Genomic DNA, 23,946 nt, shown 5'->3' with positions numbered 1-23,946 from the left:
ACTTGATTGAGATTGTATACGGTTAGAAGGTCATTTGGCTGATATACAATAATAATATCAAATGGGTAAACTAAAGGCATTGAGTCGATGATTTCTTTAATACTTGATTTACTATGAAATTTTTGTTATTTCATTTAAATGAATTTAAAATATGCACTTATTTTCTTAATAATTCATATATTCTACAACCGATTTGATCAATGCTCATAACTTACGAAATTTCCCCTAATAGTTAGAACCATCATCACTGCTAGGTTTCTTTAGCAATTCACTGACAGGTTGCCTGATTTCGGACCTAAACACAATCCATATTTATGTCAAAGAGATCAACTCTAACTCATTTACACCCCAAAAGTCATGTAACCCAAACATAATCCATTGAACCCATTTATCTAATCATGTCAAATAAATTTACAAATTGTAGTCAAGCTATAAATGTGTGAAACATGTCGTAATAAATGCGTTAGAAGTCGTAAACAGGTTAACACACTGACCTAATTTTTTAAACTGTCTACGAGGTCAACATATGTAAATAAACAAGTTAAGATCCCAACCTCAGCGTCGTCCATTCATACAAGTTAAACAATACAAATCCAAACTATTCTGTTTATAAAACAACTCAAAAGACTAGACCCGCAAATGAACTTTGACCATAAGACCAAGGACCAAACCCTCAAATTTCCCAAACGTATTAAAAACGCCTAGACAAGAATGTTTTGTTTTCTACTAGTTGTAACTACACCAAATAACTTCACACCCTCAAATCAAAACTTGCAACCCCTCAACGACTTTCAAAACTTCAACCTACAAAAATCCATCATCTTCTTCTTGATCTTCACCTTCACCATTGAAGATCACAACTTATTCAACAATGAAGAACAATCACAACACAATAGCATCATCACCATACAAACTCTTCAACCCTCCATTACAACCCTCAAATCTCCTATCATTGATTCTTTTCTTCGCTTTCGGGTTATCCTTCGGCATCCTACTCACTTTCCAACTTAAGAACGTCTCGTTTAACTTCCGGTTCAACGACTTCGCCACCACAACCACAACCACCACCACCACCACCATCATGGGGTTGCAAGATTTTATGTACCCATCAAAAACAACCCACAACATGACCGATCAAGAGCTGATTTGGCGAGCATCGATGGTTCCGAAAGTACGAAAGTATCCGTACGAGAGAATCCCGAAGGTGGCGTTCATGTTCTTGACTAGAGGGCCGGTTTTGATGTCGCCGTTGTGGGAGATGTTTTTTCAAGGGTATAATGGTCTTTTCACCATCTATGTTCATATGTCTAATTCGTCTTCCAATTGGACTGTACCGGAGGACTCCGTTTTCCATGACAGGAAAATCCCGAGCCAGGTAATAAAAGAGTTTTGCTAAACTTATCCTCATTATTGTTTTTACTAAACGGGTACCTATTAAATTAGTTGCATTATTTGTCTACTTTTTCCATAAGGAAAGAAAATTTGAGTTTTTACTAAACGTATCTTTGGTACCTATTAAATTAGTCGCATTATTTGTCTACTTTTTCCATAAGGAAAGAAAATTTGAGTTTTTACTAAACGTATCTTCGGTACCTATTAAATTAGTCGCATTATTTGTCTACTATTTTCATAAGGAAAGAAAATTTGAGTCTTTACTAAACGTATCTTCGGTATTAAATTAGTCGCATTATTTGTCTACTTTTTTCATAAGGAAAGAAAATTTGAGTTTTTACTAAACGTGTCTTTGGTACTTATTAAATTAGTCACATTATTTGTCTATTTTTTTCATAAGGAAAGAAAAATTGAGATATGAAATTACAATTTGAAGGGGTATGGTCCCAAAAAGTCGCGCAAACCTCATAACAGGTTGCACGTGAGACCATACTCCTTAGCATAACAACTTGATAATAACAGCCTCGCGCAGCTTACGTCACATTATGACTTAGCCCCGCGCGAGAAAGAGCACATAATGAACTCAGATAGCAACACTTAGTATAAAAACAATGGCATAAGTGAACACACTAACCCCGCGCGGGTTAGTTGCCACCAAACAAAATCCTCTCCATAGGAAGACGCGCTGTTACCTACAGAGGTACACAGGGTACAAGTGGCAGTAAAAAGAGCCAATGAGCGTCCAGCAGGCTCTGTTCAATCGTGCGCCACGATCTTCTGACGATAAGTACACAAGGACGCCTACATGGCACCAATCAAGAGACGGGGACAACTGTCCCACGATCTCCACTTGTCTGCTGATGACAGAAGGGACAACAAGGCCGACAACGATGACACGTGGCTCCAATCAAGGTGCGCCAGCACCGACGAGCATCTAGAAGCCACTAAGCAGTCGAGGCCAGCGAGGCAAAGAGCATATTCGTTGTTGTCCGTTTCTGGCCCAAGGCCCATCAGCCCACAACCTCTTACACCTCTCCGGCTATAAATAGAGACCTTACTTCACAGGTTAAGCATTCTATTCTCTCGGCTCTCACTCTTTTACTACTTAATTACTCTCAAAACAATCGCTTATTCTCACGCCGGAGCCCGGTTAAGAGGGAAACCCCCACATTCCCCTCTTAACGAGTAACGGTGTTCTGTTTTGCAGGTTGAGTAACCAGTCGGAGCTCAAATACCTAAAAGAAGATTAACCTCTATGAAAGGAACATAAACCCATCTAATTAATACCTTAATTAGAAACCGTGTTTCTTCATTGGCGCCCAACTCCAACACGGCCTTGGGTGAAGGAGTCCAAAACCTCCAAGCCCAAATCGAAGAGATAGGTGAAGTTGAGATCACCAACACGGGGGGTCAGCGCGGGAGCGTTACCCGTATCACACAAATGGCTACCCCAGGTAACAACGGCGAAGGACCGTCCAACCCGGTGCCACCTCAAAATGTATCTGCATTACTTGGCTTACCAGAGGGCGAAACCCCAGCCTCGTGGTATGCCAAGAACATCGCCACTATCAATGCAGCATACCAATCGCTCATCGCGCAGCAAGCAGTGCTGACGGCAGAACCGTCCTTGGTCACTCCTCCTAGTCAGGGGGTGCGCCAAATGCCACCACCAGCCAATCTTCAAGGCAGAACCAACAGGCCTCCCCCTACAAGACGTGTAAGCGTACAAGACACGCGCGATACAAGAGGGGAAACGGATAGTCACTATGAATATCCGTCGAACCTTCAACGAGGCCCTGTTCACAGCCGGCTCACGCCGCGCAACATGAACAATGAATGGGAAGAAACCGACCCATATGATCCTACATGGGAAGGTGATGAAGAGTCGTCAGTCTTCAATCGTTTACCAAAAAATCACGAATACTATAAGCCAAGACAACACATTGGCTATACAGAAGAGGCTGAAAGAGATTTCCGCCTGGCTTACAGGCCAGCGGAAGCTGCGGAACACTCCAAGTTTATCCCGAAAATCGCACTCGCACCACTCTCACGAGAGAAGCTACCCCCAACCGTTGGGAAATTCAATGGGTTGACAGACCCAGACGACCACGTCAGAACATTCACGAGTGTGGGCTGCATGGGAGGTTGGAACATGCCCATGTGGTGCCACCTGTTCATTCAAACGCTGACCGGAGCGGCTCGCGCCTGGTTTGACAGCCTTCCGCCCGGAAAAATTAAGTCATGGACAGACTTCAAGACACAATTCTTAAGCTATTTCAGCCAACAACGTCGCTATCAGCGTGATACGGCGGAAGTAGAAGACATATGGCGAAGGGATGGTGAAGGTCTGGAGGACTTCATCACGCGTTTCAACAAAGAATGTTTAGAGATTGGCGGCGTCAGTGAGCAACTCATGCGCTGCCACTTCAAGAAGGCTATACGCTGTGATAGCCTCATTAGAACCATCACAGGCAAAGATGGGATGCCAAAAGAGTGGGATAAACTGATGGAAGCAGCAAAGATCGTCGCGCAAACCGAGGAGTCCCTTGCTGGTGGAAAGGGTTATTACTCCGAAGATCGATTTTCAAGAGCAAACGAGAGGCCGCGCGACAACAACAACAACAAGCGCAACAAGTACAAGAGTCATGACTGGAAGTCTGAGAGACCCAGAGGCCGCGACGACAGGCCACGTTACAGAGAAGATGCGCGAGATACGATTGACCGAATCGGTTACAAGAAAGCAGTCAGAGACGACAACCGCGACAAACACTGGACTCCGCTCACAAAAACTCCAAAAGAGGTGTTGATGACGGAGAATGTCGATTTCAAGGCGCCAAGGCCGATGACAAACAAGAAAGGGCAAGACCCTAACTTATACTGCGATTTTCACAAAGATTCGGGGCATTTGACCGATGACTGCTACAGTTTGCGCCAGGAAATCGAAAGAGCGCTCAAAAGCGGCAAGCTAAGCCATTTAGTGAAGAATGTACGCAAGGACACCCGTCAACTCCAGCGTCATGATGAAGGCAGCCACAAAAAAGTGAGACGGCTAGAGACTCACATGGTCAACGGACCAAGATACACCGCGAGAGAAAAGGGCAAACGGCCCTACGAGCCTTCTTGGCAAGAACAGCAAGTCATATTCCCAGTAGTGCGCGGCGGTCCTCGCGCTACACGACCAGTCGTCATTACTGGTATAATTGGTCACTATGAAACAGAGTACATCTTCATCGACCCAGGAAGCACAGCCGACATCATCTACGAACAATGTTTCAATCAATTCGATGAAGAAGACAAAGCGAGACTCGAGCCAGTCGATTATCCTTTGTCCGGCTTTTGCAACGAAATGGTCTTCCCTCTTGGCCAAATCAGTTTCCCTGTCACACTATGTGACGGGAAACATTCAAGAACAACAAATGTGAACTTTATGGTACTGCCAGTGAAATCAAGGCATGATGTGCTTCTTGGAAGGGAAACACAAGGCGAACTAAACATGGTGACTTCAACACCTCATTCTGCCATAGGTTTTCCTACCAAGACAGGCGTCGCAATCATATACGCCAAGAAAGAAGTGATGTCAACTGAAGAGCTGCGCCCAACAAAAGCGGCGAAGGTCTCTACGACCGAGCCAGAAAAATGGGTCCTCAACCGCAAATACCCAGAGCAGACAGTGACAATTGGCCACGCCATTTCGTCAGACATCAGAAAACATTTAAAGCAACTGCTGTTCCGCAACATGGATATTTTTGCCTGGACCCCGTCAGATATGACCGGCGTCCCGCGCAACATAACCGAACATTGCTTAAACACGTACCCTTCTGTAGAACCAAAAGCCCAGCGAAGGCGCAGCCTAGGCGCGGATAAGACAAAAGCGATGAATGAGCAAGTATGTGAGCTGCTCAAGGCTGGAATCCTGAGAGAGGTAAGATACCAAAGCTGGGTCGCGAACCCTGTGATGGTAGAAAAATCAAATGGCGGATGGCGCATGTGCGTTGATTACACTGATCTCAACAAGGCGTGCCCAAAGGATTGCTATTCCTTGCCTGAGATCGATAAAAAAATTGATTCTCTCGCGCCATACCGATGGAAGTGCTTTCTGGATTGCTATAAAGGATACCATCAAGTGCAGATGAAGCTAGAAGATGAAGACAAGACAGCCTTCAGGACTGATCTTGGAATATTCTGCTACACCAAAATGCCTTTTGGTTTAAAGAATGCAGGCGCGACCTATCAACGCTTGATGGACAAAACCTTCGCAGGTGACATCGGAAAGCACATTGAGGTTTACATCGATGATCTAGTGGTGAAAAGTCCCGAAGAGGACCAAATGTTAAAAGACATCGAAAAAACGTTCAACTCATTGCGCAGCGTAAATATGAAACTAAACCCAGCCAAGTGTTCCTTTGGCATGGAAGAAGGAAAGTTTCTGGGCTTCATTGTCACAAACGGCGGTTTCAAGGTGAACCCAGAGAAGGTACAAGCTATAGAAAGAATGCCCTCGCCAAGAAACATCAAAGAAATGCAACGACTAGCCGGCCGGCTGGCCGCGCTAAATCGATTTCTTTCCAATCACGCCGCAAAGTCGTATCCCTTCATTAGCACGTTGCGCAACTGTGTGAAGAAGCAAGAGTTCAAATGGACCCCGGAAGCCGAAACAGCTTTTCAACAAATGAAAGCGTGTCTGATCGAACTCCCTACGCTGACGGCACCGTTTGAAAAAGAGCCCCTTGTGCTGTACTTGTCCTCCTCGGATAAGGCAGTAGGGTCAGTATTGTTGGTAGACAGGAACGGCGTGCAAACCCCGATCTATTACGTCAGCAGGATACTCACAGACCCAGAAACAAGATATTCCACAATGGAAAAGCTGGTTCTTGCGCTACTACACGCCTCCCGAAGATTGCGCCGATACTTCACAGGCCATGTGATAACTGTGCTTACCAATTTCCACATTGGCACTATACTTCAGAAGCCTGAGACATCAGGCAGATTGGCAAAATGGGCCATTGAACTGGGCGGCCATAACATCTTGTATAGGCCGCGCCCAGCCATTAAGGGGCAGGTCCTCGCCGACTTCATCACAGAAGTGCCGGCTGATAAAATCAAGGAGTGTGAGATGGTAGAGACGCCCAAGGAAAACACAGCAGAGGAGATTTGGATGCTTTACACTGACGGGGCATCAAATGAAGATGGCGCGGGAGCAGGTTTACGTCTAGTGAGCCCAGAAAAGCACGAGTTTACTTACGCCATTAAGCTCGACTTCAAGAACACCAACAATGAAGCTGAGTATGAGGCTTTTCTGGCAGGCTTACGCCTCGCCATCAAGATGGGAGCAAAAAACTTGCGCGCACATGTGGATTCACTCCTGATAGCCAGTCAAGTAAATGGCATATACGACGCGAAGGGTGAAGTCATGGCTTTATATCTGGAACAAGCGAAAGAATTGCTCCAACAATTCAAAACCCACGAAGTCATACATATCAATCGCTCAGAAAACAAGCCCGCAGATGCCCTGAGCAAGCTCGCCTCGACCTCCTTTCAACATCTAGCCAAGGATGTAAGGATAGAGGTACTCAAAAACCCATCGGTTTTACTGCGCCAAGTTAACGTAATCGAAACAGGGCAGACATCATGGATGACCCCTATCATCCAATACTTGGGAGAGGGGGTGCTTCCTGAGAACAAAGCGGAAGCAAGAAAGATCCAAAACAAAGCCCTACAGTACGAAATGAACAACGGTATCTTGTACCGAAAATCCTTCTTGGGACCACTACTGCGCTGTGTGGACCCCCAGGACGCGAATTATTTGATAAGGGAAATCCACGAAGGGATTTGCGGCATCCACTCCGGACCAAGGATGGTCGTCGCGAAGATCATGAGCGCCGGTTACTACTGGCCGGGTATGCATGTTGACGCAATGAAGGAGATCCGCAAATGTGACTCTTGCCAGAGACACGCTCCAAAAACGTTGCGGCCTAAAAATGATCTTATCCCCGTGTCCACCGCATGGCCCTTTCAGCAATGGGGAATTGACATGGTAGGACCCTTCCCGGATGCCCCCGGCGCCGTAAAGTTCATCATAGTAGCTGTCGACTACTTCACGAAGTGGGTAGAAGCCAAAGCCCTTGCATCCACCACAGCCATGATTGTGCGCAAGTTCATATGGGAGCACATCATATGCAGATTCGGCCTCCCGCTCAAGATCGTGACAGATAACGGCACCAACTTCGCGTCAGACGATCTTAAGAACTGGATGAAGGAGATGAACATTGAACACACTTTCACCTCCGTTGCGCACCCACAAGGCAACGGACAAGTGGAAAGTGTGAACAAATGCATCGTCGAAGGGATAAAGGCCAGATTAGGAACAAGGCGGCGCGGATGGGTCGATGAGCTCCCAAGCATTTTATGGGCTCATCGGACCATGCCAAAGACAAGTACCGGCGAAACCCCTTTCAGCCTAGTCTATGGCTCAGAGGCGGTAATCCCGGCAGAGATTGGCTTGCCCTCGCCGCGAATGACCACGGTCAACACGGTTGACAATGAAGCAGAAAGGCGTCTAGACTTAGACTTGTTAGAAGAGCGGCGTGAAATCGCAAGAATCAGAGAGGCCAAATACAAAACCCAGCTGGAAAGGTACTACAACACAAGGGTTCGCATTTGTACCTTCAATCCAGGGGAGTACGTCTTTCGCGACAACGAAGCGTCAAATGCGGAACGCCCAGGGAAATTGGCACCTAAATGGGAAGGCCCATATCTGATTCATGAGGTCCTAGGCAAAGGGGCCTACAAATTGCGCACATTAGATGGCCACATCTTACCAAGAACTTGGAATGCGCAACAATTGCGCAAATGCTATATGTAACCTTTTCGGCCTCGCGCCATTTTTCAATTTCGCCACGCCGGCTACGAGCCATTGGCATATATGTATGAAGGCCTAAGAGCCAACTTCTGATTTGAATGAAAACAAATGACATGTTCTATTACATTGTTTTTTCGTTACAAATGCATGTTAAACTTCTGATTAGCGCGAAAACACTCCAACATTTTGAGATGGTTCAAAACCACCTCCAAGGTCCTCCGCAAACAAAGCGCGAGACCGGGTGGCCACCTTATACTTAGAAAACGCTTCCATTTATTCGAGCTAATTTAACCTAAGTTTTTACAGCAATGCAATAATTGCAACAGAAAAAACGAAGACATTTCATTGTCATTAAAACTGCGCAAAAGCGCATCACTTACAATCAAGTCAGAAACAAAGGCACAAACGCCTATCAACAAACTAACAACCTACTCTATTTGTCTTCTTTCTTCTCACCATCATCATCTTCGTTCCCCTCACCATCGTCGCCATCGTCATCACCTCCGCCATCATCACCAGCTGCTTCCTCATCAGATGATTCAACAGTAATCGGTGGATCAAGGATCGCCTTGAGGCGCTGACACCAATCATCCTTTTTTAAGACACTAACAACCAAGTCCATAAGGGGCAAGGAGAGGTTGTCATATGAGTTCTCAGCACTGGCCAGCGCAGCATCAGCTTGTTCCGTCACTGAGCAATGACTTGTATCGAATTCTTGTCCCAGCATTCGCTCAACGTGATCAGCACACTCCAGGTAACCTCCTCGATGACCAACTGCACGCGCCGCATCCGTAAGAGCAGCAACAGCGCGATCTAGCTCGCCGGCGTTCAAGATGGAATTGGCAACCTTCATCAAAAGAGGAGCATTAAGAATAAACTCTTCAACATGTTAAAGAAAAAGGTAAGGCAAAAAGGACTTACCAGCACTATTCCCCGAGTGCGCATCCATTCTGCTTCAGAAACAAGCGTGTCCACAATGCCTTGGGCCTCAGAATAATTTGTCTGAGCCACGTTAAGCGCCGCAGTGCTGACAGCACGCGCCTCCTCAGCATCGACGGCCTTGATCTTCTCTGCCTCAAGGTCGATCTCCAGGGACTCACATCTGTCGATTTGTTCATCCAAGCGACGTTTGAGCTCCGCAATCTCAACGTCCTTGGCCTGGAGATCTTTATCCTTGGTGGACAGCTGAACCTTAGCTTCAGACAACTCAACCTGGAAGTTGGCAAATGACTTAGAAATTTTATAAACAACAAAGGAGAAAACGAAAGGAAAATCAACTAACCTCCATCTGTTGTTTAGCGGCTGTCTCAACCTGCGCTTCCTCCACCTTCGATGTCAGCTCCGCTATCTTAGCCTCAAGACCAACAATTTTTTGTCGAGCCGCATAGGCGCGCTCGTTGTCCTGGGCGCAGATGCGCTTGAACTCGGCCTTCTCCTTGGCCAGTTCCTCTTCCACATTATGAAGTTTCTTTTGCAGGCCCTCGCGACCCCACTCTTCAGCTTTCCTATCAGCCTCAAACTTGGCTTTCTCCTCATCAAATGTGGCCTTAGCCTTCTCAAATTCACCAACACGTTTTAGCACACGTTCTCGGTAAGCCTCCCAGTCGGCGCGCTCTCTGACCATTGTTCGCCATTCACGAACTATCTGATGGTTAGCAGATCGAGCGTTGGCCTCGGCAAGAATGTAAGTGCGGTACAACATTTCATGCGGCTTCGCCTTTTGACGGTTAACTTCGCCAGGGGTGAATTGGTTCAAGTACCAATCGCGAGAAGGACCAAATTCAACAAACGTATCCTTCTGCCTTAAGCTCCAAGGGGCTTGATGAGGAGCATCACCACGTTCCGCTTCAGTATAAGTTTTATAATATATGTCCCCGACGGTATCCTTCGCACCTATCACATTGGGGTTATAGCCCCCAGCTCTTCCAGAGCTTGCACCACTAGACACATAGCGCCCTAACCCCTTAGAAGTAACAATCGGCGCAGCAGGGGGAGGTTTTGGGACACCAGACTGCCCTTGAACAGAAGACTGATCGGCAGCTCTTTCTTTCCTCGCCTCTTCCGCCTTCCTCTGCCTATCCGCCTCTTCCCTCAGCTTTCTCTCCTCTTCCGCTTTCCTCTTCCTCTCCGCCTCCAGCTTTCTCTCCTCCTCCTCTTTCCTCTTTTTCTCTTCCTCTTCTTTGCGCTTTAGCTCTTCAGCCTTCTTCTGCGCAGCAATCCTACTCTCTTCTTTCCTCCGATCCTCTTCTGCCTTTCGCTGCGCTTCAGCAGTTTTCGCAGCATCACGCGCAGCAGAATCGGAAGGTTCAGTGGCAACCTTAGGTCTTTTCGTGCTAGGTTCAACAAACTTAACCCCCTTTTCAGGGGTCTTCTTCTTGATCTCTACAAGAATAAAGCAAACGCACTTGAGCAAAAAGAGGTTAAATTATAAAGAAGGGAGATAAGAGCATACCAGGAGAAAACTGGTATAACGAGCGCAACTTGCTCTTCTTCCCAACAACGGGAATAACAACTGAAACAGGCGCAGAGGCCATACCAGTTGTCGCCTCGCTTCTACCCCTCTTTCTTCCAATCAACGGGGCAGTCTCTTCTTCCTCTTCTTCTTCATCCTCAGGTTGAGATGGAGTTGCGTCAGCATCGGGGTTACGAGAACCCGCGCTCCCAGAGCCCTTTGACCCACCAGCGCCAGTCTTTCCCATAGCTGCATATGATAAACCTTCATAAGAGTCACTGATTATCACGTAATCGTCTAAGTCACGTTGCCGGAGGCGAAGCGTACCTTTGACAGCAGCAGTAGTTGCGCGACTGGCGCCAGGACCCTTGCTGGTCACTTCAACATCCGCCTTCTTTTTCTTCTTCGAAGGTTTCTTCTTCTTCTCCTCTGGGTCAACCCCCAGATCGCGCAACACACCTGCAAAGATTTTAGGCAACGAACTTAACTCGCCATTCGAAGACCCTACTGACTCCTCGCTGGAAAGATAGAAAGTCTCTTTCCCAGCAGAAGTCACAGAGCGCAATGGACGAGGTTTAGGATAGTGCGCACCTTCAGTTGCATCCGGCGGCGAGGCGAAGGCGTCAGCAGCAGGAAACATGAAGTTCCCCTTTATCTGGTCATACCAGCCTTCCTCATCATCGCGCAGAGGGCGAACGCCCATGGAGCCACCAAAGGCTGGGAAGGCAGCCTGATAGAGTTGCGTCTCTACACAACAAAAACAAAGTATAAGAAACCAGTTAAGTGAATGTACTCGGAAACAAAACAAAAAGGGGGAAAGTATCTAACCTTGATCCCCGATCTTCAAGACCGGGAGTTCCCTGCTACTAGGTGACCACTGGTCACTCATCTTGGCAGCAACCAGAACATTCTCCCCAAATACCCGGTTAGGGGTTGCGGTAAGTTGCTGATACCACTGAGCAGACTTCGGTATAGGAAGGTCCTCCTTTGGTATAACCTCGGTCCATTCCCTAAACGGCATAGCTATTGGCAAGACTTCCTCCCGGATGAAGAAGAACTTGGGTTTCCAGTCATGGAAACTCTTGGGAGGATTCAACAAAATCTTCTTAGCCGTACCACGGCTAGCAAAAGAAAAGAACCCCATTGTTCTTTGCAGTTGATAGAAGACACGAAACTTATTCACCGTCGGCTCAATGCCGTGAGATTGACACAAGAACTCAAAGTGCCTCACCCTCACCATCCCAGGTGGGCTTAACTGTGAGATATGAAACTTGTAGTAGGACAATATGCTACCAAAGAAGTTAGTCGCCGGCAGCCGGAAGTTTCCTTGAAGGAAGAAGTCTTCGAACAAAGTAATGTAACCGGGGGGGGCATCAGCCGCGGTCTGACCCTGAGCAGGGTACCGGGCATCCCACTCCGGTGGAAACCTAAAACTTCGAACGATCTGTTCGAATAAACCTAAGTCCCATCTCAGGACTGGGACTGGCCCCTCCTCACTAGCAGGAGCTTCTTGATGTTCTTCGCTCATATTTCAAGAAAAAGCTGGAAAAAACTTGAAGAAAGTTTGAAGATTTGAAGAAAGTTTGAAGAAGATGAAGAACAATATGAAGACTCAAAGAGAAAAAGGGAGAAGAAACGAAGAGAAAGTGAATCTCTCACCTTTCTCTTCGGATATATATACCCATCGCATTTAATGCGATGGGTAACCGTGCCGCACTCGCCGCAGGGGCAACCAACGAGAGGTTGCCACGTCAAGCGGAAAAGCAGGGACGACGGTTACCACGCGCGCGTGGCGTCCACTCTCCTGACATGAAGTGCAACCGCCGCAGGCGGCATGATGACATCCGTGCCAGGGGTCAACTCAAGCGTCGCTCTCAGCGACTTATCTCACCAACCTGTCAGAGGTTCAAGTTTCGAAGTTTCCCGCCATAAAACGTGCAAGTAACTTCATGCAGAAGTCACAAGAGTCGCGCCAGATATACGTAAACTGCTAACACCTCGCGCGATTAAAAGGACAACTTCCCCTTCTCTTATTTTTATCAAGTCCAGAGCTCCAACCACTTGCGTTGCGCATGGTGCAGCACTGGACTGGGGGGACTTGAAGGGGTATGGTCCCAAAAAGTCGCGCAAACCTCATAACAGGTTGCACGTGAGACCATACTCCTTAGCATAACAACTTGATAATAACAGCCTCGCGCAGCTTACGTCACATTATGACTTAGCCCCGCGCGAGAAAGAGCACATAATGAACTCAGATAGCAACACTTAGTATAAAAACAATGGCATAAGTGAACACACTAACCCCGCGCGGGTTAGTTGCCACCAAACAAAATCCTCTCCATAGGAAGACGCGCTGTTACCTACAGAGGTACACAGGGTACAAGTGGCAGTAAAAAGAGCCAATGAGCGTCCAGCAGGCTCTGTTCAATCGTGCGCCACGATCTTCTGACGATAAGTACACAAGGACGCCTACATGGCACCAATCAAGAGACGGGGACAACTGTCCCACGATCTCCACTTGTCTGCTGATGACAGAAGGGACAACAAGGCCGACAACGATGACACGTGGCTCCAATCAAGGTGCGCCAGCACCGACGAGCATCTAGAAGCCACTAAGCAGTCGAGGCCAGCGAGGCAAAGAGCATATTCGTTGTTGTCCGTTTCTGGCCCAAGGCCCATCAGCCCACAACCTCTTACACCTCTCCGGCTATAAATAGAGACCTTACTTCACAGGTTAAGCATTCTATTCTCTCGGCTCTCACTCTTTTACTACTTAATTACTCTCAAAACAATCGCTTATTCTCACGCCGGAGCCCGGTTAAGAGGGAAACCCCCACATTCCCCTCTTAACGAGTAACGGTGTTCTGTTTTGCAGGTTGAGTAACCAGTCGGAGCTCAAATACCTAAAAGAAGATTAACCTCTATGAAAGGAACATAAACCCATCTAATTAATACCTTAATTAGAAACCGTGTTTCTTCACAATTATACCCTTCATGGTATTGTCTTTACTTTGTCGGTTGTAAAGTGTGCATTGTGGATTGTATGTTACAAGTGTACAACCACCAACACATAAAGGACAACCAGTCGATCTTTAAGACGGTAGATTTGCTCAATACTAATAACCCGACAGCACATTTACATGTTACACATGTCAATTAAAGCATTAAAAAGGTTTTGTAAAGTTTTGAATTTACATAAATAGAAATAGGGGTGTCCACAAGTTCAAGCCTGATCCGGAACGAAGGCTAGAAATGAAGAAAAAGGGCAAGCCAGAATTGAACCGTTAATCGCGGTTAGGACATAGTCGGGTTAGTTATGTTTTCAAACTGATCTGATACCGTTATAATGTAATGTCAAATGTTTATATCGGTTTGAAGTTTGAACTTGTACACCCCTAACAAAAAAAAGTACCTATACAATGCTAACTGTAGGAAAATTTTATAACATCTATTTTTATAATTTGTAGGAAATTTGTTACGAATTTTATGTAACAAAATTGTATAGCAGTGAATTCATCTCCTTGTTTATGTCCTATACAAATGCTAAGTTTGTCCTTCCAGAATTATGGTTTATATTATTATTTAAAATTATTGTAATATAATGATTCATTTTAAGATATTTTACAAACTTTTTAACTTTATTCATAATTACATTCTTGTGAATAATACTTTTGAATTTCACTGACGTTTATTAATCTAGTTTCAAACAGAATTTAAATAATATTATTATAGATTATAGAAGTCATACTATTAAAATTTTAACACATTGTTACGATCACCTATATTTTAAATTGGTTGGTGTGATCACAAAGCCCAAACCGTGCATGTGGATTTCATTGTTGCTATTTATTTATGGATGTGATCTACCTACAATTTATTATGCATGTAGGTCTGTAGGGCTAGCAAAAATAGTTTGGGAGGTGGGGATATCTTGTCATCAAGACGGTAGGGTTGGTCGAGATAGGACACAATTCAGTTTCTTTATTTAGGAAATTACATAACCAAATTTAATTAGAGAGTAAGTTAAACATTTGTTTGTAGAGTGAAACGGAGACGTTTATATATCTACATTATAGTAGTCTAGAGTAAGTTAACATTTGTTTGTAGAGAGAAACTGAGACGTTTATATAGCTACATTATAGTCTAAGACCGTGGGGTATGGTGGGGCGGGGGTTGGGCTTGGGTTTGGGCATTTGCTGACACGTGTAAAGGGAGCCCCCCACTGCCTGATTACATGTCCGCGGGGTATGACGGAGCGTGGGTTGGACTTGGGTTGGGTGCACCGCGTGGCAGAATATTTAAAAAAAAAATACAAAAAATTTATAAAAAATCACACAACATTTATAAAAAAAACCTACAACTTCATTAAAATTTTAAAAATTACATAATCCTAAAAATTACATAATTTCTAAAAATTACAAAATAAACAAACCTAGAGCGTTAAAAAAATTTCAAAAAGGTCGATCTTGTCGAACGCCTTGTTTTCCTTGCCTCGAAACTCTATGTTCGCCACCGCCACCCGGTCCTCGTGGCTTAACTCGCCACCGGGAACGGCTTCGTAGTAAGCCTTGAAACGCTCGAGCTTGGGCCATAGCTCGCGCCATTTATGTTGGCACGCGTTGAGGTTGTGGCGGTCGTTACCGACGTTATGTCGGTAGGCTCCGAATGCTTCCACCCAATATTTTGTTTGGCCTGGTGGCCGCCCCTTCATAGCGTCAACGACGCTTGTGACGAGAACAATTTCTTCTTCATGGGTCCAAGATGCCATAGCGGTGTTGGGTTCGTGGGATGGGGGGGGGGACCAATGGGGTAGCGGGTTCAAGAGAAGTGGGTAGCCGGTGGGGTTTCGGTTCGTGGGATGGGGGGACCAGTGGGTTGGGGGTTACAAATATATAGAGGTTGTTGGGAGACCGGGGTGGCGGTTTGGTGGTATGGGGGGACCGTTTGAATTTTAAAATTCGAAATTTGAAATGGCCGCCTGACGTGGCGGGGTGAGCGAATGAGATTCAGCCAGCTCGCTTTGCCATATCGCCCCACGCCCGGCTTGAAAGCCAAGCCCCAAGGGCCACGCCCCAACCCAAGCCCACCCGGGGTGGTGGCTTGGACGTTTTACCCCAACCCACGCCTCACCCAAGCCCCATACCCCATGGCCTAAAGTAATGGTATAAATATTTATGTGGTTCTTGTAATTATCATAGTTTCTGCTTAATTTTTTTGAATTATGAACAACGGTGTCACGTACCAGTGGCGGCTTTGATGGTGTGGGGGGAGGACCTCCACACAAGGTCCGTGATTTCGAAGGGCACACGATTTAAAAAAAAATATGATATATATATATATATGTTATTTTTTTAAATACTAAACACATAACAATTCTAATATAGGCCCATTTACAAATCATTTTTATGGTTTAGAATTTAGCCCACGTGACATTAGGTTTATTGAGCCCAATACTAATTTAACTTAAAAAAAAATAATAATAAAACATTACGGAAGAGTACATTTTTTCGAGACTAAACATGATACATAAATTCTTAAAGACGCCACTGTCACGTACTATTCAAACAAGTATATAACACGAATCAAAAGAAAAGAATATGTGTTGAGATATGCTCCATTCTTTACTAATACCACAAGTAACGAAAACTATGTCTTAGCTATGTTTGTTTTTGTGAATTTCAGGAAGTCCAATGGGGAAAAGTTAATATGATCGAAGCCGAACGACGATTGCTCGCCAACGCGCTTCTTGATTTCTCCAACCAACGTTTTGTACTTCTTTCTGAGTCTTGCATTCCCTTATTCAACTTCACAACTATTTACTCTTACCTAATTAATTCCAATCAAAATTTTGTGGAGTCCTATGATCTAATGAGCCCCGTTGGTCGTGGACGTTATAATCGGAGAATGTATCCCACCATTAAGCTTCATGATTGGAGAAAAGGGTCACAATGGTTTGAAATGGATCGAGATTTAGCCTTGGAGGTAATCTCTGACGCGACATATTTCCCAGTTTTCCAAATGTACTGCAATGGTTCATGTTATGCTGACGAACACTACTTACCAACACTCATCACCAAGAAGTTTGGATCAAGGAACTCGGGACGAACATTGACTTTTGTTGACTGGTCAAAAGGAGGACCCCACCCAGCACGGTATACGAGGAATGACGTGACAATTCAGTTTTTGGAGAAATTAAGGAGCACTAACTATTGTGAATACAATGGGAGAAAAAACCAAACATGTCACTTGTTTGCAAGAAAGTTTACCCCTCATGCCTTGGATAGACTATTGAGACTCGCTCCGAGAGTTATGCAGTTCAACCCATAAGTCTCTAAAAAAATAATTTTTTTAAAGAGATTATATTCTACATTTTTTATTTAATTATTCATGGTATATGATTTAAAGAGAATTCTTTTTAGGACAAACTAATTCATATACTTTGTTTCGTTTTCGATATTGAAATCAAATGTATAGTTTAAGAAATAAAACACTCCTTTTTTCCATCCGGTAAGGTTGTTTTTGTGAAAATGTAATGTACTTGAATCTTGTATATGTGGTTTCTAATACGACGGACTTCATACGAGCTATTTGCTATAAAAATTCGTATAGTACATTGATTGAGTCTCGGGTAACAGTTATAATTTGTGTATTTGATCTTAGAGAGCTTTCTATTCCTACGGGGTAGAAATATACTATCGAGCTTTTGTCCCAATTGCTGAGTGTTATGTGCCTTATATCCGAGGCTTGATGCAAAACTACTGTCTATTATCGTTAAGAGTAAATTGCCATTTTAGTCCCTGAGGTTTGTCCAAATTTGCCATTTTAGTCTAAATAGTTTTTTTTTCACCTCTGGGTCCCTGACTTTTCTCTTTTGTTGCCATTTTGATCACAGACCCTAACGCCATCCAAAAATCACATTTTTAACCACGGGCATTTTGGGGATTTTCATTTTAAATCTTTTCAATTGCCATTTTGATCCAATTCAAAAAATTCAAAAAAAAATCTAAAAAATCGAAAAAATTCTAAAAAATCCAAAAAAAAAAAAATCTAAAAAATCAAAAAATTCTAAAAAATAAAAAAATCATAAAAATAAAAAAAATTCTAAAAATCATAAAAATTATAAAAAATCAAAAAATTCTAAAAAATCAAAAAATCATAAGAATTCTAAAAAATTCTAAAAAATCAAAAAAAATCTAAAAAGTCTAAAAAATCCAAAAAATTCTAAAAAATCAAAAAAAATTCTAAAAAATTAAAAGAAAAATTCTAAAAAATCAAACAAACATATTTTAAAGTTTCAAATTCAAAAAATGACGATATATTCCTCGTCCAGACGAATATATTTTCAAGTTTTATCTATTTTGTTGAGTGAATGAGTGGTCATGATGAGATAGAACCATTTATACATTTAAAAAAAACAAATCTCATTTTAAGTTGACATCTTTCACAAGCATTCTTACATTTCCAGATTAATTATCACCCTTTTGGCATTTTTATATATGTTTTCATAGCAAAACTATTTATTACAATAATATTTTCATCTTTAGTTTAGTATCAATTAATATAATTTACTAAATATAAATATCATGAAATATAAATTTTATAAACTAAAACATAACATGTATGTTCGTTAGTTAGTGGTTCTATCTCATTATGACCACTCATTCACTCAAGAAAATAGATAAAACTTGAAAATATATTCGTCTGGACGAGGAATATATCGTCATTTTTTGAATTTGAAACTTTAAAATATGTTTGTTTGAATTTTTAGATTTTTTTTTTTATTTTTTAGAATTTTTTGATTTTTTAGAATTTTTTTTACGATTTTAGAAATTTTTTGATTTTTTAGAATTTTTTAATTTTTTTGATTTTTTAGAATTGTTTTAGTTTTTAGATTTTTTTGTTTTTATGATTTTTTTGATTTTTTTTTTGATTTTTTAGGATTCTTTTTGATTTTTTAGAATTTTTTAGATTTTTTAGATTTTTTAGATTTTTTAGATTTTTTAGAATTTTTTATGATTTTTGGAATTTTTTTTATTTTTTGGATTTTTTTTTATTTTTTAGAATTTTTTTTATTTTTAGATTTTTTTGGATTTTTTAGAATTTTTTGGATTTTTTAGAATTGGATCAAAATGGTCAATTGAAAAGATTTAAAATGAAAATCCCCAAAATGCCCCTGGTTAAAAATGAGGTTTTTGGATGGAGTTAGGGTCTTTGATTAAAATGGCAACAAAAGGGAAAAGTCAGGGACCCAGGGGCGAAATAAACTAATTAGACTAAAATGACAAATTTAGACAAACCTCAGGACTAAAATGGCAATTTACTCTATCGTTAAAGATATTCCATGCACACGATTTGTTCTACTTTTATTCGGTGGAAGTGAAGTCTGACGATATATTTATCAGTTGAATTTGTGTCAATGGACTTGTCACTACTGTTGATAAACTACCTGAACATAATGAGAACTAATGTAACCGTCTTATTAAGGGCCGGCTCCATAGGCTTGTCAATCTAGATACGGGCCTAGGACCACCATAAATTAAGGGCCTTCAAGTTTTTAAAAGTTTTATATATAGTATATGTATTAGGCCCAAATAAATACGTTTACTTCAAAACTAAACTAGTTTTTCATTGAAGAAACCCAAAGTAAATATTGTTTAGCAAAAAAAAGCCCAGTTTCAAAGCCAATTTCACATTAATTTTCAACTGTTAAAACATAGCAACAACCATCGACCTAATCATCATTATTCAGCGGCCTAAAGCCCCTAAAATACAGCCGTAATCATCGTTCCCACTAACATGCTTTCAATTTCTAGGCTATAGGCTATCACTAGATGAAAAAATAACGGTAATCATCCAAGGCGACGGGTCCATCGGGATTGGTGGAGGAGAGTTTGTGGGCGAAATTAGGGCCCCTCACTTCATAGTTCGCTTAGGGTCTCTAAAAAGGTTGGAACGGCCCTGCTTATTAGGTGTAAAAGAGTTGAGTTGAGCCGAGTCACATATCGTCTAAGTTCGAGCTTGGCTTATTTCGAGTTTTATTTCTAGATCGTGAGCTACTGAGCTTAATTCGGGTTTTATGTCTAAAGCTCGAGCTTAGCTCGTCAGTAAATTAAAGTTTGAACGGGTGAAAAAATCAAAAAAATAATAAGTTTATGAACGGGTGAAAAATTCATAAAATTAATGTATTTATGAACGGGTCATGAAATACTTTGATACTCTTTTAGAAGTCATTTAAATTTTCTGTGTTGTGATTAGATTTATAGAAAAATATTTACCCTGAATGAGTTATTATTAGGTTGGGTCATATAACAATATTTTATAAGTTGTTACACTAATCTTTCGGGGCACAACTAAATTTTTGGGTCATGACTTCAACACAACTCTAATTTAGTTCCAGTTATATATTAGTTTAAGACCAACACAATTGATTTGTGTTTCGAGATATGATCATCGTGTACCTTTGTAGATCGATGATAGTGCAGAGGACATCCCTTTTTTGGGCTCGTGGGTTAAAGATCAATTAAGATTGGTCCACTAGGATTGGCCCAATTGTACATAAGGAACTTAGACTACATGGTATGGTGATGGATCATCCTTGAAGGATGATCCGCCACGTAGGCGACACATCATAGTCCTCCCAAGGATGGATCATCCTCCAAAACTAGGGGGCATGGGAGGATGGTCCTAGTCATCATCCTCCACCACTTTTGTATTTTTTTATTTTTTTAATCTTCAACTTTTTTTAAACATTTAACAAATAAAGTAACAAAATATTTTCATTAATATTAAAAAACATTACATAAACTTAAAAATAAATTAAACTTAAAAAAAATAAATTAAAAAAAAACATAAACTTAAAAACCTAAAGTTAAAAAAAAAAAACTTAAAAATATCCTAACATATTAAAATAAGCTACTAGTCTTCGTCTTCCATGTGGTGGGCGGGTTCGTTTTGAGCGTTATTCCAAAGGTACTCCACCAAGTCCGCTTGTAGGTTGTGATGTGTGTACTCGTTACGTAGAGCGAAGGCGTTCAAATCTTGTTGTTCCTCACTAACTGGAACAGAATTTCCAGTAGACGCGTTTTCGTCGTAATCGCATATCGCTCTCCCTTCGTCTTCAATGATCATGTTATGAAGGATGATACAAGCGTACATAATGTGTCGTAACCTCCTTGGTGTTTGCGAACGTGCTGGAATAGAAATGATGTGCCATTTTTTTTGTAGAACACCAAAAGCCCGTTCAATATCTTTTCTTGCGCCCTCTTGAAACTTTGCAAACTTTTTTCCTTTTGTCGTCGGTCGGGTGTGGGATAGTTTTAACGATTGTCGAGTATGTTGGGTATATCCCATCGGCTAGGTAGTAACCTCGCCTGTACTCCACCCCTGAAACCGTAAAGCTTGTGTCTGGACCTGTACCCGCCACTACATCATCAAAAATCTGTGACTGGTATATGATGTTGAGGTCATTGAGCGAACCAGGTAGACCAAAAAAAGCATGCCATATCCAGAGATCCTGTGACGCAACAGCCTCTAGAATGATAGTCGGATGTCCCTGATCTCCCCGAGTATACTGACCTTGCCATGCAACCGGGCAGTTCTGCCACTGCCAGTGCATGCAATCAATGCTCCCGAACATTCCTGGGAAACCATGTCTCTGTTCGTGTGCTTGATATAATTTTTGAATGTCGTTTGCGTTCGGTTTCCGCAGGTATCGCTTGCTATACAATTTGACAACCCATTGGCAAAACTTGTACAAACATCGACGTGCGGTTCTTTCAGACATCCTAATGTACTCGTCTAATGCATCTGGCCGACGTACATTTTTGTAAATTACTGAAACCCCTTTGCCCCCTAGCATCGTTTCGCAATGTAAAAAACGGATCAGACTGGGCCATGTCGCCTGCAATACGTAAGAACAGTGGACGACTCATGCGGAAACGACGTCGAAAAATCTCGGCTGGGTACACGGGTTCGTCGGCAAAATAATCGGCTACTAGTTTATCGTGGCCGGCTATAAATTTAGAACAAAACATAAATGAAATTAATTAAAAAATACATTTTAAAATCTATATAAAACATAAGGAAAAAAAATAAAATACCTTCTTGGTCTCGGTTATATTTTGCTCGTCTAGTTAGCGGTTGGGACGACCCTTCATCGGCCGCCATGAACACCTGAGTCGCGTTCATAATCATGTTGTGCATAATAACATCCTCTTCCGAAGATGATGAATACCACTCGGACGAAGACGATGAAGACATAGAAGAAATTGAAGAAATGGAAGAAACGGGTGAAGCCATGATAATTTTTTAGCGAGAGATGGGGTGGTAGCGGGTAAAAAATGGTACAAAATATGATGATTTTTTATAAAAAGGGAAGAGTGGTTTATAAAATGTGAGAGAGATGGGGTGGTAGTGGGTGAAAAGTTGTGAAAATAGGGGTTAAAGATGTGAGTATTTATAAAAATGGAAGTGAAATGGGGTGGTTTTTAAAATATAGCCGTTTGAAAAGTTTTTTTTTTTTTATTATTTATAACGGTCAAAAGGTGGGGGACCCACCTTATTAGCTTCGTCGCAAACGGCTAGTTCCGGACGGAGAGGACGGGGACGGATGGGGGCGGCACGGTGTTTGGACCGTCGCCGACCCGCGACGGGCCGGGGCCGACCCCCATACCGTGTAGCCTTAACGCTTTATTTCATATTAATTAGTCCATAAATACCAATGAAGTAGTGGCGGTCCAACTTGGGAAGGGAAGGTCTTGGGTTCAAGTCCCACAGAGGGAATTAAACAAATTAGCCGTTAAAAAAAAATTAGTCCATAAATACGTTGGAGATGCTGAGTTAGTTACAAATAAAACCAATATATCTATAGGAACGAGATCAGGAGAAAACGGTTGGAAGTGTGAAAACGGTGAGAACGGATCCTGGCCGAACACGTGGCAGGGGGCGCTAAATGATATGCAAGGCACGATTGTCATTGTCCATGTTCCACTCAATAAATGACGTTATAATTCATTTTCAAACAAAAGTCCATCAGATATCGCGTTTTGTTCTTTATTCTTGTTTCAAATTTCAATGGCGTTTTATTTTCAAAGCAATATTTTTGAAAATGTCGTTTATGTTTCAATGTCCTTCTTCCTATATTCAACATTTGGCGTTTTCAAGAGTATGATTCAATAAAACTTGCATATCACATTACAAGAGAGTCATATGAAGCGGTAAAAAGTCAAATGAAACTTGTTCAATCTAGATTGAAACATTGTTTTGAAACATCTGACACGCTTAAGCGACAGTATGAAATAAAACAACAAGTTGTAAATTCTTGTATTGAAGATGTTGCTAAGCTAAAACGTCAAATAACTGATTTAGAACAAGATAACAACAAGTTGCATAGTTATCACGCTTCATCATATGTTCTTGAACGTATTTTTAATCTAAAACCAGATGATAAAGATTCTGAGCAAAACAAGAAAGGTACTGGCTCAGAATATCATCAGGTTCCACCACCGTTTTAAGAAAAGTTCACATTCTATGATGACGAGAAGGTGGAAATAGCTTTCAACATGGTTGATCAATTGTCAAATAATATATACGTAACCTATTCCAAATCTGATGATACTAGTGATTCAGAGGTAGTAGGTAAGGTCGTTGAAAGTGTTTTACAAGATGATTCTACCAAAATAGATAAGTCTGAGTCACAGGATGAAAATGAGGGAAGTTTTCATGAAAGTTATATAAGAAATTCAAAATCTGAGAAAAATGCGAATAATGATTCAAAAGGATTGGTTTATACCATGATTGGATCAGACAAATTAATCTTAGATATTGAAGTCCCGATTCAGAATGTGATCTTGGAAAAGGTTGACAAGATTTTTAAATTGGTAGAAATTGAGAAAACTGAAATTTCAAAATTTGCTAGAAAGAGTAAGAAATCTTTTTATAACAAACATAGTTACAAGAAAAAGAACATGAAAGCTGGGTTAGGTTATAAAAAGCAACAAAATTAAAAGAAACGGTTTGAAAAGTCAAATTATAAAAAAAGACGAACTTTGTTCATGGAACAAGTTCTGAAAAAGAGAAAGAACTCCAATTTAGGCGACAGTCTAATGAAGAGTTCTATGCTCAGAAGAAACAACAACAACAGGTTAAAGATGTGTCCAAGAGAACATGCTTTAAGTGTGATCAAATTGGACATCTTAGTCGAAAATGTCTGAATTTGAAACCTGTTGATGTTGAATAAAAGAAA

The 23,946-nt window shown here is 42.0% G+C and overlaps 2 protein-coding genes across 2 annotated transcripts; one reads left to right on the top strand and one right to left on the bottom strand.

Moving 5' to 3' along the window:
- The first annotated feature begins 742 nt into the window (after positions 1 to 742).
- On the top strand, positions 743 to 17,366 carry LOC110890581 (glycosyltransferase BC10). The gene is made up of 2 exons (XM_022138194.2): positions 743 to 1,375; positions 16,386 to 17,366. The coding sequence occupies exons 1-2, from the start codon at positions 872 to 874 to the stop codon at positions 17,028 to 17,030; spliced, it is 1,149 nt and encodes a 382-aa protein (XP_021993886.1). The 5' UTR covers positions 743 to 871; the 3' UTR covers positions 17,031 to 17,366.
- Positions 9,799 to 13,120, bottom strand: LOC110890580. Its single transcript, XM_035980534.1, has 6 exons — positions 11,532 to 13,120; positions 11,295 to 11,450; positions 11,031 to 11,162; positions 10,704 to 10,952; positions 9,890 to 10,633; positions 9,799 to 9,803 (listed from the first exon to the last, which is right to left on the bottom strand). Exons 1-6 carry the CDS (start codon positions 12,229 to 12,231, stop codon positions 9,799 to 9,801), a joined length of 1,986 nt encoding a protein of 661 aa, XP_035836427.1. The 5' UTR covers positions 12,232 to 13,120.
- Positions 17,367 to 23,946: the final 6,580 nt, after the last annotated feature.

The sequence above is a fragment of the Helianthus annuus genome, chromosome 12, assembly GCF_002127325.2.
Source record: "Helianthus annuus cultivar XRQ/B chromosome 12, HanXRQr2.0-SUNRISE, whole genome shotgun sequence".
NCBI lineage: Eukaryota > Viridiplantae > Streptophyta > Magnoliopsida > Asterales > Asteraceae > Helianthus > Helianthus annuus.
Note: the sequence above shows the minus strand (reverse complement) of the source record. Positions and strands in the feature narration are given on the sequence as shown.

Excerpts from the sequence above, each read along its gene's own strand:
- LOC110890581 (XM_022138194.2), top strand. The coding sequence starts at position 872 with ATGAAGAACAATCACAACACAATAGCATCATCACCATACAAACTCTTC. Across the intron at positions 1,376-16,385 it reads ACAGGAAAATCCCGAGCCAG|GAAGTCCAATGGGGAAAAGT; the intron begins GTAATAAAAGAG and ends TGTGAATTTCAG.
- LOC110890580 (XM_035980534.1), bottom strand. The coding sequence starts at position 12,231 with ATGAGCGAAGAACATCAAGAAGCTCCTGCTAGTGAGGAGGGGCCAGTC. Across the intron at positions 11,451-11,531 it reads CTTGAAGATCGGGGATCAAG|AGACGCAACTCTATCAGGCT; the intron begins GTTAGATACTTT and ends TTTGTTGTGTAG. Across the intron at positions 11,163-11,294 it reads GCCGCCGGATGCAACTGAAG|GTGTGTTGCGCGATCTGGGG; the intron begins GTGCGCACTATC and ends AAATCTTTGCAG.